Source organism: Perissodus microlepis, chromosome 16 (genome assembly GCF_051167445.1).
Source record: "Perissodus microlepis isolate ML-2025 ecotype Zambia chromosome 16, ASM5116744v1, whole genome shotgun sequence".
NCBI lineage: Eukaryota > Metazoa > Chordata > Actinopteri > Cichliformes > Cichlidae > Perissodus > Perissodus microlepis.
In genome coordinates this window covers 4,717,836-4,730,701 of record NC_140476.1, presented here as the reverse complement: position 1 = coordinate 4,730,701, position 12,866 = coordinate 4,717,836, and the positions used below count along the sequence as shown (strand labels likewise).

The following is a 12,866-nucleotide window of genomic DNA, read 5'->3' as shown; positions in this document are numbered from 1 at the left end:
AACTATGATATGTGAACTTTATTTATTTATTAATTAGAGTTTTGTTATTGTGAACTTGGCCTGCAGTATCGGGGCATGGAGTGTGTTCATTTTGCTGTCAGAGCTGTCAGCAACTTTGTTTCCAGACTTTGCTAATTTACACAATCCATATGTGCAGGTGGTGGAGGTATGCCGGGGTGAGGTGTCCAGAGAAGGCAGAGTGTGAGCAGCGCTGTGGTGTCTACTGTGCGCCTGACAACACCGTTACCTTCACTGCTGCGATTTCCCACACGAAAACTAAATGAAACACTGTGTCCTTGGTGATGCGGGTGGAGAATTAGAAGATATCATTAAAAACTAATTATATTCTGTTGCAACAAGGTGAAAAGTGAGGGCCTGGAGCCTAGATGGGCAGGTAGCATGTCAAAACTAATATGCAGAAAGGGTTCCATCGCAGACCAGGATCTTACACCGGGAATGTCAGACTCATCTTACATTATAGACCACATACAGTATATTTTTTTGGGCTGGACCACTTAAAATATAATGTTTCTCTCAGTGTAAACAAGTTTAACTGAACATTTAATCGTTGCGATATCTTCGTGTTCATGATACGCTTGAGATGTGTTCATGTTAAACAGCATGTGTCAGTTTTTCTACTTCTGTAGTAAATGAAAGAAATCTGTCAGCGCAACACTTTGGGTTTAGCCTCCTAAGACCTGAACTCTTTCATGGCATGCATTTTCAATTTCTCTTTGGTATTTGGGCTGATTGGGACCTGATGAATGTAAAAACAAAAATTACCAGATTTTTCTTTTTACCCGAGTTTTGTTTCTGAGATAAATGAGATGAACATAAGAGGACATTCATTTTAAATTTCGAGAGAACGGCGGCAGTATAATGTCCTCGAAGGTGCACATCAGGCCCTTGTAGAGCAAAATTTAGTATTTTTGTCTATACAACCCAAAATGTGATGTCCACATATGTGGACGCCAGGTTGTAGGAGGTTAAATCTGTAAGAAATATGGTGTAAAATTACAGAAAAAGTTCTGGTATTTCATTGCCCAGACTTTCCTGTAATTATACTATATTGCTTTGGTGTAGTATGAATTAGGGGTGGGTTTTGATGATTAAAATCGATTCTAGCTTGGATAACATGATATCGATTCATTAAAATCCTGAATCGATTTTTAAATATAAATTTATTTTGCCCGAAACACCAGAATCTCAGGTTAAACTTAAAATTGTTCAGCTAGAGCTCAACACCCCAACGCTCTGGTTATCACCTTCCTTCACATTCTTCCCTTTAGAAATCCTCGATATTCAAAGTATTCTCACATTGGAATTGTTTGTTCCTTCTCATTTTAGAAAGAAGAAACAATAAAGTACTTGAATCCTACCCTTCCTGATAGAGCTGCTTCAAGTTAAAATATCCCTGCTGCTTTGTGGCTCATCTTGGCCTCTCAGCTTGATGTGAGGCAGCAAGTTGAAAGATCTGCAGTGATCAATGATGTATTAGATTATCACTACTTAATGTAATTGTAATTTAAATTAAGATAGACTTCTGAAATAACTAGAAATGACAGTGTCTTTTGTACACAAAGAATGAGCAGTGCATTGACTCCTCCTGTACTGTGTGTGAGATTATGCTGACACTATTGGACTGATTCTAATGTCTACTGATAGCACAGAGAGAGCTCCTTAAATCATTTGCCAAACATATGGCTCCTGTCATCTGTCAGTGCTCAGGCATCGCAGTCACACGAAACGGTGATTAAACATGCCATCGACATTTTAACAATGTGTCAGTTAAATGCTCTCTCACCTTTCCATTTAATGACTTCCTGGAACTTATGCGGCACACTCCACGAACTGAGTTGGAAATACCGTGTTTCTGCTTGCCTTAGCTCGACTCTCTCCTTTGGGGAAAATAGACTGCTGGGTTTGTTTCACTTTGCTAAGCTAATGCTTAACTGCTCCTTACTGTGCCGGGCTAGCACCTGATGGGATAGGAAAGTGGTGCCATCCTGTTCTAATCAGCTTTCACTGGCTTTGTAATCCTAAGAGCTCTTCCTTCTATCGAATTTTAGATCAGGACTTCCTTATTTGTTGGTGACACAAAGGTAATAGAGTCCAGAACAGAGTGTAAATTAGCTTTTTCTTCTCACGAATGTTTCACTATAAAAGTCGATAAACTAAACGCTAAAATAACCACACTGTAAAACGTCACAACCTGTGGTACAATATCGCAGCTCAAATCCTGCTTTCTGTTCAAACTTCGTCTTCCCAACAGCAAAATAAACGTCTTCCACTTCTTCCTTGCTTGCTCTGTTATTTGGTCACCACACAGCACCTTCTTTTCTATAGCAACCAGTAAATGGTGCCATCTTTATTTATATACAAAAAACAGAAGGCAACACTATCAAATCATTTTTGTCTCTGCCTCGGTGTCCTCACAGCATGAAACGGGCACCTCAGCAGGCCTCTTGTTTACTGTTTGGAATGACAACCGACTCCAATGTCTGCCCTGTTGGCCTCGGCAAGATCAAAGGGGTTCGGCGCAAGGGAAGCTCAGACGTCGCTTATGTATATCACCAGAAGAAAAATGGTAATGCAAGATGTAAGATACAAGTACAGCACATTTATCTTTCATCAATGTAATCAACATCAGTACGCAGAGGATAAATTGGAAAGTGTAATCTGTGGAGAGCTCTGTGGTTTCAGGTTTAGTATGGGTGAGCAAGAGGAAGCCACTCATGATTACAAAGGAAGGGTCTTCTCCCCTGAGAGAGTGCAATGTTGTGCCACCATGTTTCCACACAGGGCCTAAATAGACAAACACTAAATCTAGAGAGTGCACTTTGTTGATTTTACGCTGAAGTGATGGCATCTGCTCTACAAATTTTGGAAAAGAGAATCTGTGATCTGCAGCTGGTTATAATATATACCACAAAATAGATAGACACTGACACTACTGAAAAAGAGAAATTTGCAAAGGCAGGCCCTGGGCAAGCTGTAAAAACGTCTTTCTACAATAACTGCTATATGTACTATTTCCAACCAGTTATGAAACCAGAATTTAATCAGCCATCTCATTTTTTGAAATGAAAAAATTAGAACAGTAATATTCTAATCAGTTTATAAAATGTTTAGCGCCTTTCAGCTTATAGTTTCTTGTGGTAACACTCATCTATAACGTTCTTGTTCAGTCTCACCAGTATCCTCATTGCCATTTCTTAGAGCAGGTTGTTTTCAGCTATAAAGCTTAAATAAAGCCATTTCCCTTGTGAAGACAGCACTAAACAGCAACAGACATTCAGTGACTGTATGATTCACACAGTCTAGAGAGACAGGCTTTGGGTTTATTAGAGACCAAAGCGTAACTTGAAGGAATCACGAATGTTGTGCTAAAGTCACACTAGAGAAAACTTTGCTTGGAGACCAACCAAATTTTTAAGAGCTCGTGCAATGAATTTGTTGTCTCATTGCCTTTGAAGACAGGGACCAGGTCTCTGACAACTCTCAGTCAGCTGCTGTCTTCAAAGCAACATTGGTGTGTCAAGATGGCAAGAAAAGTCCAATGAGACAAAGTCAGCCTGTTATTAGTTTATGATTGAATGAAGTCGAGTTGGCAACTATGTGCCATCTGTTTATGATAAATCAAGAGAAATTGCAAATGTGTTTCAAATTCACATTAACTACAACCGGAATGTCATCGATTTGAAACAGAAATTCTGAATTCCCTCAAAAAAATAGCGACATAATCAGCAACCATTTTTTTATACAGGAATACAACAAGAACAAGGTGGCAACCAGGTGAGTCGAATCGCTCTTTACAAAAAGACACATCTCAGGTGAGTTGTGCTTATTGGTGGAACTTGAGTCAGACTGAACTGTCTGTGTTATTTGCCAGTCTTCCTTCACCATCATGTCTGAGAATGATTGCAATCAGTCTGAACGGGACTGGGATTGTTTGGAGACAGGCTGCCTCTTGTCTCTGAGATCATCTCGTGATCGAAAGTGGTCGCCCACAGTTCAACCATTAATGGCAAGGAGATCGACGTCCCACTTTTACTCTAGTGTGACTGATTTATCAGGCCACCAGAAACGTACGATCAGACCAATTCTATTGTTTGTCATGTCTCATTGATATTAAATGGGCAATGGTTGTAAACACTGACACCAACAGAAACTCTGTCTGCTAAGAAAATCTTGTGATATGACTGAAAGTTCCAGAAAACAAACAAACAAACAAACAAACATCTATAGAGGTGAAGCTGTTTCCCCCCCCCCAAAAAATAACATTACTTTATCTTTTATTTTTCTCCAGCAGTCTGGTGCATGATATCTCTCACCTCAGCAAGGGAAACAAGTATTGGTGCCAGCGAGTTGACATATATCCATTATAGAGTGTACTGTTGCCGCTAATGGGATTTCTGAGGATGGAAATGGAAAGGAGGACAGGGAGAAACTGCGAGAGTAACAGAACGGGAGGAGAAAAAAGAAGGCTTCGCTGCAGTGGATGTATGGTTAGATAGCTGCCGCTCTTGAATTCTTTACTCTCAGTATCGCTCGTATTATATTCACAGCATTTTAACATATTCCCTGCTGAAGTGATTTTAAAGCTGAAAGTATCAACAAAATGCAAGAGAGCAGAGAGAAACTATTCAGAAGCAGCTGCCTACCATGCTTTATCACATGAAAAGCAATCATATAGGAAGACGTGTCTTGGTGAGGGAAGTAGCTAAATTAATTTTAATAGGGATTTCACATGGGAGGACCCCCGCGCAAAGCCTTACATTGAAAAACTGCTTTTTAAAACATTATATCTTTAGTACAATAAGTGAGCTAACGTTTCGCTTACATTTAGAAATTTAGTCTCAAAGCGCGGTAAATACACTTATATTGATGGCGAAGACTTCAGGACAAAAACTATCAACGGGAAAGCAGATGAGACAAAGTTAGCGGCCATGATGGAATTACCCCATAACAGGAGGTCCAGTGAGACTGGGTTTTCTGAGTCCCAGTTCCTAGAGTGTGCCACAGGCCACTGCAACTGCTCTGGAGGCACATGCAGAAAAAAACATCTGGGTATATATATGTTTTTTTTCCCTGGCTCAAAATGGGCCTTTGGGGTGTGACTATTTATTTAAGCATAAGTGGTTCACTTACAGGAACTTAAAGGAAAGAGGCTGTATTACCTTAATTAAAAATGTTTATTTAACTGGAAACAGAAAGAACAAGTGGCAGAACTGAGCTTCCTCTGAAGGGTGTCTGTGCTCACTCTTAGAGATGGGATGAGGAGACCAGTCATTAGCAAGAGGCTCAGAGCAAAGTCGCTGCTCCTTTGCATTGAAAGGAACCAGTCGGGGTGGTTCAGGTGATGGAGACTCGTGGGCAAACCCTGGAGAGTTAATGTCTCTCAGCTGGCTCGGAAACATCTCTCCTCCTTGGGCGAGCTGAAATCTTTGCTTAGACAGCTGCCACCATGACCTGGACTCAAATGAGCAGTGGAAAATTGGATGGCTGGATGTTTGAGTAAATAGAAGCCCAAAATGTTCAGTATGCAGGATTAACCCTCATCTCTCAACTCAGTCTGAATTTAGTCTCTGCAGAATAAAAGTTCTGACCAGGATATGAACTCAAATGCAGGTGGATCATACCTGCTTTCCTTTTATTTGTTCTTAAAATCTTAATATCCCAAGACAGCTGGCCAACCACGCCACTATTTTTTTTTAAAAACAAAGATAAGGCTCTCCACTCAGCCTGTGTGCTTTCACTAATTATATTTGTCTTTTATTTTAGTCTCTGAGCCGCTGCTGTATAAATGGAATAGATTTTAATTTCTGTGAAATTTTGTTTTCATTTATTTGTTTGTCTCAAGTGCTCGCTGCATCATTTTAAATTACATTCTTCCTTTTTACTGCCTCCTGCTTAATTTATCTGTTTTCTTCATCCTCATGGAACAACAAATTACAAAAATGTAAGTTTGAGAGTGAAAGTGTAGCAAATGTCATACCACTTTATTTGGGTGGAATAAAGAAGAGATTTTGTAATAAGTTTCAGTTAATTTCTTTCAGTGACCACTTACAAAATTATATATGGTTTTTACCAGATTTAGCTACTAGCAAATTTGTCAATTATGGAAAAATGACCCGCATTTGCCTCAATTTCTGACCTTTCTGAGGTTTTTTCTGATTAGATATTGGCTTTAGTCACTAGTTTTAAATGTTATTAAGTGGAACATCATATTCTTTGTGTAAATTATGCTCTGATTTAGAGTAAAACTTATAACTGATTAAGTCCCTAGATAGATTAAACTGCTATCCTTGTTTTTTAGTCATATCCACCCCCAAAAAACAAAAAACTAAACATGCCTTTACATGTTGTCTGTGAAGGTTCTCAGTCATCCAGGTCATCATAGTCTAAGGAGCTCATCCGAGAAGCTTCTTCAGTTCTAGGGTCAAATGGTGGAGAATCCCAGATTTGACCTCAGGAAATCACATGATAGGGGTGTGGCTAGGTTTCACAATGAGCTCACCTGAAACCTTGGCTGATTGTGACCCATACCCGTTTTCACACCTTGGCTCGTGTGATTAGGTAGAGGATCATTAGGGGGTCTATGTCTCTCTTGGGGGGACACTTCCACAGGGCTTAAATCAGGGACTCGCCACCATTTGACCCTAGAACTGAAGAAGCTTCTCGGATGAGAGGTGAAACGTCTTCAAGCAATTTAAAGAAGTCCAGACGCTTTTCTTTCGAAGCTCCTTAGAATGCCTTTTCAAGCTGACCAATGAAGTTATTGTCACTATTTCCATCCTTTACATACAGTTTAGAATAAAATTTGACTTCTCCAGTCTTTACTTTCTCAGACACCCTCTATTTGTTTACTGGGACCTGTTCTGGACCGACATGAGAACAAAGCATACATAAAAACAAAACACAAAATACCGAAGGGAAGAATATAAAACCACTGTTCTGCTCTATTAGTAGTCTGCACAACAACAAAATCCTTGTGTGAATGGTGAATTGTGTCCTCAAAAGTACTGCCTGTTGCGTGGAAGAAAGGAGTCCTTATCTCTTTCTATTTCAAAAGATACGGAAATTCATATCAGACACACTGGCTTACACCCATCACATGTCTTGAAAAGAGGACCTCATACACAAGCAACAAACAAGCAATTTAGAGAGCGGACCTGGGAATTTCACGTGACCGTGCACAGCCCTACTTACTGGCACACTGACACCACTGCTCTTACGGCACAAACATTTCCACCTCAGTCTCAAAGTTTCCTCTGCTGAGCTGTGCCCATTCAAGGAGACCTTTAATGGACTTGTGCCGGCTTTCTGTCAGCGAGGTTAACTGAGTCAGCAACTGCTCAACTTGAGCCAGCAATACTATCTTGGCTTAAGCAATGATTCACACATGCCTAACAGCAGCCAGCATCACATTGCCAGTGGATTCACTCATTCACAACTAAGCACATTATTCAGAACATGACTCACTAATTGATAGAATCCTCAGTAGGCGTTGCTGCTTTTCCTTCAAGTTTATGCTCATCTATATAAATTTGTCATCATAGGATAAAACGCGTTGCTCTGGCCAAAACTAATTTTACATATTCTGATAAAATTTGCATGTGAAGAACAATTTTACAGACTCAACATGCAGTTTAATTCATCATTAAATCAGACTGCAGTGTTTTCATTCATATGATACATAAAAAAAAATGTGTGTATTTCAAGTGAAACCACTAGCCCAGGGTGTTAAATAGCTGATTATTGCAGGAGAATGATTTTTCACTGCTTCCATTGAGAGAGTTAATATGGCATTTTTAGACCTTGCATGTGCGCAGGTCTATAATTCACGTTCATTCAGTGGACTGGTATCCTCACAAATAGCAGTGCACGCTCTAAGCACCAATACTGGTCTCCACATCATGGCTAATGAAGTGCCTGACCTTTTCCAAATGAAGACACCCACTCAGCAGCTTAAACACCAAACAATAATCCCAGTTATGTCCGATAATTATGCCAAGCACTTTTACTTTTCAGTCAGTGGAAGGGAATACACTGGACATGATGTATATAACATGATGCCAAAGCTGAAAGAGGAGCGTTTTTAATGCAGCATTTATGCGTCGGAAGCTAGCCCTCGATGACCAGAATCATTCAAATGAATAGCTATTTCTATCTATCCGCTGTCAGTCAACATGACTGTTAGTCTGGCCATTCTCCTCTGAGCTCCTCCGAGCTCAGACACACGGCTGCTTCTAAGGATAGAGACATCACTCAAATCTCACGTTTAATGTGGATTCTCTGTAACGTCAGCATGCTAACGTGTTCACAATGACAACTTGCTGAGGCAGATACTTTTTATCACAGTATGGCTAACAAGCAGTGTAGCTATACAGCACAGTGAGGTTGATGTGAATAGGTTTAGTACTGTTACGGTCCCTCAACGTAGTATTAAATGATTCTCTTAAAGCTACAGAAAGAACTCCTAATAACATTTAACAGAAAAAAAAGTGTTTAAAAAAGGAAACGGCCATCAAGATGATGTGTGATTCAGTGATTTCATTTTCTGCTTTGTTGAGCATGCCTCGTAGCAACAGCATTACAGTAACTACCTATGACAATTTGGCCAATGCATTCTATGGCTTTTGACATTTATTTAAACATTACGTAACGAAAGGTCAAAGCTGTCGAGATTTCTTTTGCTTCTTGTTAAACACACCTAATTTTTAATAAACTGTAATGTAAAAAAGGCCTTGTGGCCAAATGCTGTGTTCATTTTCTTGAGAGATGGTGCCGTGCTTGTGATGAAATCATTTTTTTGCGCTTCTCACATTTTCATTACACAGTTTTTGTAACTCCTTTGAAATAAAAGATCCGCTGGTAATTACTGCATCCCAGCTACTGGATGCAGATTAAAATATTGATGAGAGTAATAAGGAAACATGAAATCTATGCTGCTGCATATAAAACGTTAAAATTCATGTGGAATTGTATTTTCAGCTTCATATTTGCTGTTGCTGAATCTCATATGCATGCATACAGATAGCCGTGTAACCTCTTGAATATTTTAAATCCAAACACGGTTGCTTGCGCATGTGTTCAGTGTGCTGGTATCAGAACTCCTCTGCATCCATATCCACGCGTGTATGGGTTTGTGTTTGTGTGTAGGCACCATAAGGTAAATGTACATACCAGCAGGACAGTCGCCTTCTGACACAATAAGCACTTCAGACTGCTGCTTGCAGGCATCCCTGCGCAGGAAGCACTCGTTCTGGTAGTTCTTATTGTTGGAGCCACACACAGGCACATAGTCATTGTTGCACTGCAGAGAGGAGAGAAGAAAACAGGTAAGGAAAGGAGCACGTAAAAGAGACAAGGTTAAACTAAAGTGATATAGTGAGTCTGTGTCCTCAAGTAAACACTTGAGCCTTCAGAATTCTGCAGGGAAGCCACTGCCTTCAACTCCCAATTTGAATACTCTTCAATCTCAGCACTGAAAAGAATGACACGTATGCAAACGCCACCAAATACATAACCCGCTTGGCAGAGCAATAAAATACCAGAACTTTAAAGCAACAGCTGATTCCTACATCGCTCACATTGCACATTTACAACAACAAGCGACCAACAACACTGTGCAGACCACTGCTGAACAGCACAAACAGGAAAACAGATCTGCTTTTAAATCCAATACTTCAAAAAGCCTGATGATCAACTTGGAACTTGGTCTCTCTTGGAAATGAGATTTTTAATCTCAATGAGATTTTTTACCTGGATAAATAAAGGATTAATAATAATCAACTTGGAATACTTTTCTTTAATTCCAGCGTTCTCCTTTGTTAAACTCACTAAGTTCTTCAGTATTTCGGTTAAGGGGTTTTGGCACACCTTTATACTGAAAGCTTCTTGTACAAGGACAAACCATAGCAGGTTCATTGTTAGCTAAGAAATGAAATTGAGATTTCTATGAAAACAGTGCAAATCTCCACTTTGTTCTTACCCAACGTGGTACAGTCAGATAATATTATAAGAATCTTCTGCTTCCTGTTTGAAATTATAAGCAGATTACAAATTGGCCACACCAGCTTGAGAAACTAGCCATTGTTACCAATGTCAAGTTAAAGAGACAGTGGAGTACGCTCTGACGTATGTAAGGATACATGAAGAAAAATGAATGGTTATCCAGGTTGTTGAAAGAAGCTGGCATATTTAAAAGAGTGTGACTCAATGGGAAAAAAAACAGCATTCATTGTTATTACTTGAAGAAAGTGAAAAAATTGAGAAAACTTCAAACAGCACAGAACTAGTGCCCTCAAGAGTTTAAGTAACAGAAACATCTTGACATCCACTGCTCCTCAACACTGGTTTTCTGTCAGTGTGCCCATTTTTCAGCAGGGCTGTTCTCCAAAACATCCACATCTGCTTAAGCTGAGTAACAAAGTGTGGCGTCAGATGCACGTAAGATAAACTCAAGTGAGATGGGTGGAAGGAAGAAAAAACCCTGCCCAGAAGAACTCAGCAGGGGTGAATTCATAGTATGTACAGCATGTTAACCAGCTAAACTGCTTAGGATAGAGTGTATTCACAAAGCTAAAAAACCTCATTTTCAGTGTAACATTTCTATACTCCTTCACCATTGCTAGAATTACGATTAAGCACCAGAAACATAACCATGCAGTACCCTTTTTAAGGGAAATTAACCCCAATTAACCTTAAATATATCTGCCTCACATTAGCGAGATCATACGGTGTTTGAAGTTCTTTAAGACTGCCGGATGAAGATATACCGGTGCTGATTCTAACCGTGATACCTGAAAAAATTTAAGTTGGCACATTATAGCGGATTATAGGATATTACAGTACAAGCACCAGTCTAGTCACAGCTACAGTCACATGTTCCAGTTTACTGTGACTCACTTCCCTTTCATTAACTACTAAACTGCTCTCACTTCACGGGTGACTAAAGAAAGGTAACGTCATTCACTTTCCTGTTGCCGTGGTGACTTCATTCGCTCACTTTGAGACAACACAAACCCCAAAGTCAGCTGAGATCCTCACACTCATGCTTTTTTATATAAAAGTTAATATGCTGCACAGTCCTTAATGTCCCTTTTATACTTTTTACTCTGATTTGAATGAGCCATCTGTAGCTGCCACCAACACCACCTTGCACCTACCCCATTGACACCCCTGCATTAAACTTCAAGATTAACAAAACATGGTAACAAATAAAGCTAAGAATGACTTTGGCTCGTTGACTAGCTTTTGTATTATTAGGTATTCTTTCTGCCATGATCATCGTCTATTGAAAATCTGAAACTGCCCTTGAATCAAAACATATTATGCTTTGTTCACACTTTGTCCAACAGGAAAAAATCCAAATGGTAATTTACCAGTGTAGAAAAGGAGTAGGTGAGCTAAAATCTTATCACACATCGCACATCTGGCAGATTGTCATTCTACAAACTAATTCAAAAATCGGTCAAACTTCAGTCCAGCGTAGGTGTTAAAAAACAAGAAGTGAAAAGAAAGAATAGCTTGGTACGTGCTCCTCTGAATTGTGTTTAATTATGAATGGATGCGTACATCAAATCAGTACAAGTCTAAAAACAACTAGCACCATGGATTTTGTTAATAGATTATATTCACACTGCAGACTTCTGAAAAGCTGCACACCTCTTGTTGCTCCACTGGAGCAGTAGGAGGTTAAGTGACTTGCTCAAGGGCACTCAGCAAAATAGCTACTACGGTACATGAGAACATTACTCATTCATTTTCCTCACATGGTTTGTTGGCAATGGAGTAAGTCAAGATTTTTCAGATGACTGATGGCACTGGAGGGTCGAGTCTTAGTTTTCATTTTTTTGGCTGTAGAGGAGAGATATGCATTTGATTTGAAATCGATTCACTGCTGCCGCACTGTAGGAATAACAAACATGATTATTCAATTGAGAAATATTACCCACTATTCCCTGGGAAGAAGGAACAGCTATCAGAAGGTCCAGAGAAATTGTTGCTCGGTAGTCACAGCCCGTAACCTGATTAAATATAAAAGTGCTGAAAAATGGGGAATGTGTGAAAATGTGTTCCTGCTGGGTGTGACATCGCAAGGACAAGAGGCTCACTGGATATTCCCCACAGGGATGAAGCTAAGGAGCTCACGGCTCTTTGTCTCCACTTCCTTTTTTTACTTTAAGTCTCTAATGGATTGCTCTGAAATCTGTTTTCTCACAGCTAAATCATCTCTGTGCCCTCACGGATCGCTGCATGGTTTTCACAAATGGACATATTGTAGACGCAGACAGGCATTAACAACATATTCAAGCACGTCTGTGTTTATGGTCACATGTCAAGCCAACTTTGTAAAAGCTTAGTGTTGGAGAAATATAATATTTTTATCCTCTTCCTTCCTTCCAGTAAAAACACCGCATTTAGACTAATATTGGTTGGAGCAAGACACTTGAAGCTCTGACTTTTTCACTCCTTCCTCTTCACACCTGTCCATTAGCACAATATTTTTCCGCTGCTAGTTACAGTGGTTCGCTTCAGCAGATGGTTAACAAAAAAGGGGTCAACAGCAAGATGTCGTGGTGTGCTAAGCTGCCAGCTTTTGACACTTGTTATATGCTCCATTGCATATTCTAATTTTTAGAAGGAGTAGGCCTTCGAGATCTGGAAAACAGCAAACCGCAGGCGAGAAAAAGCCATATTTTTCCACTTTTCCATGTCAAGGTTATGGCAGTGCCTGTCCCAGTTGTCACAGGGCAGGAGACAGGGTCCACCCTGGATAGGTCAACAAGCCATCGCAGGGCTAACACATGGAGACCGACAGCTATTTACAGCCAATTTAACTAACTTGCATGTTTTTG

At 39.9% G+C, this 12,866-nt stretch overlaps 1 protein-coding gene across 1 annotated transcript in view; it reads right to left on the bottom strand.

Moving 5' to 3' along the window:
* The window catches only part of LOC146370248 (tomoregulin-2-like), a 131,068-nt gene that overhangs the window by 68,858 nt on the left and 49,344 nt on the right, over positions 1-12,866 (bottom strand). The window contains exon 3 of the mRNA XM_084908932.1: positions 9,190-9,319. Coding sequence (XP_084765058.1) covers positions 9,190-9,319 — 130 coding nt within the window. The remainder of the gene's footprint in view (positions 1-9,189; positions 9,320-12,866) is intronic.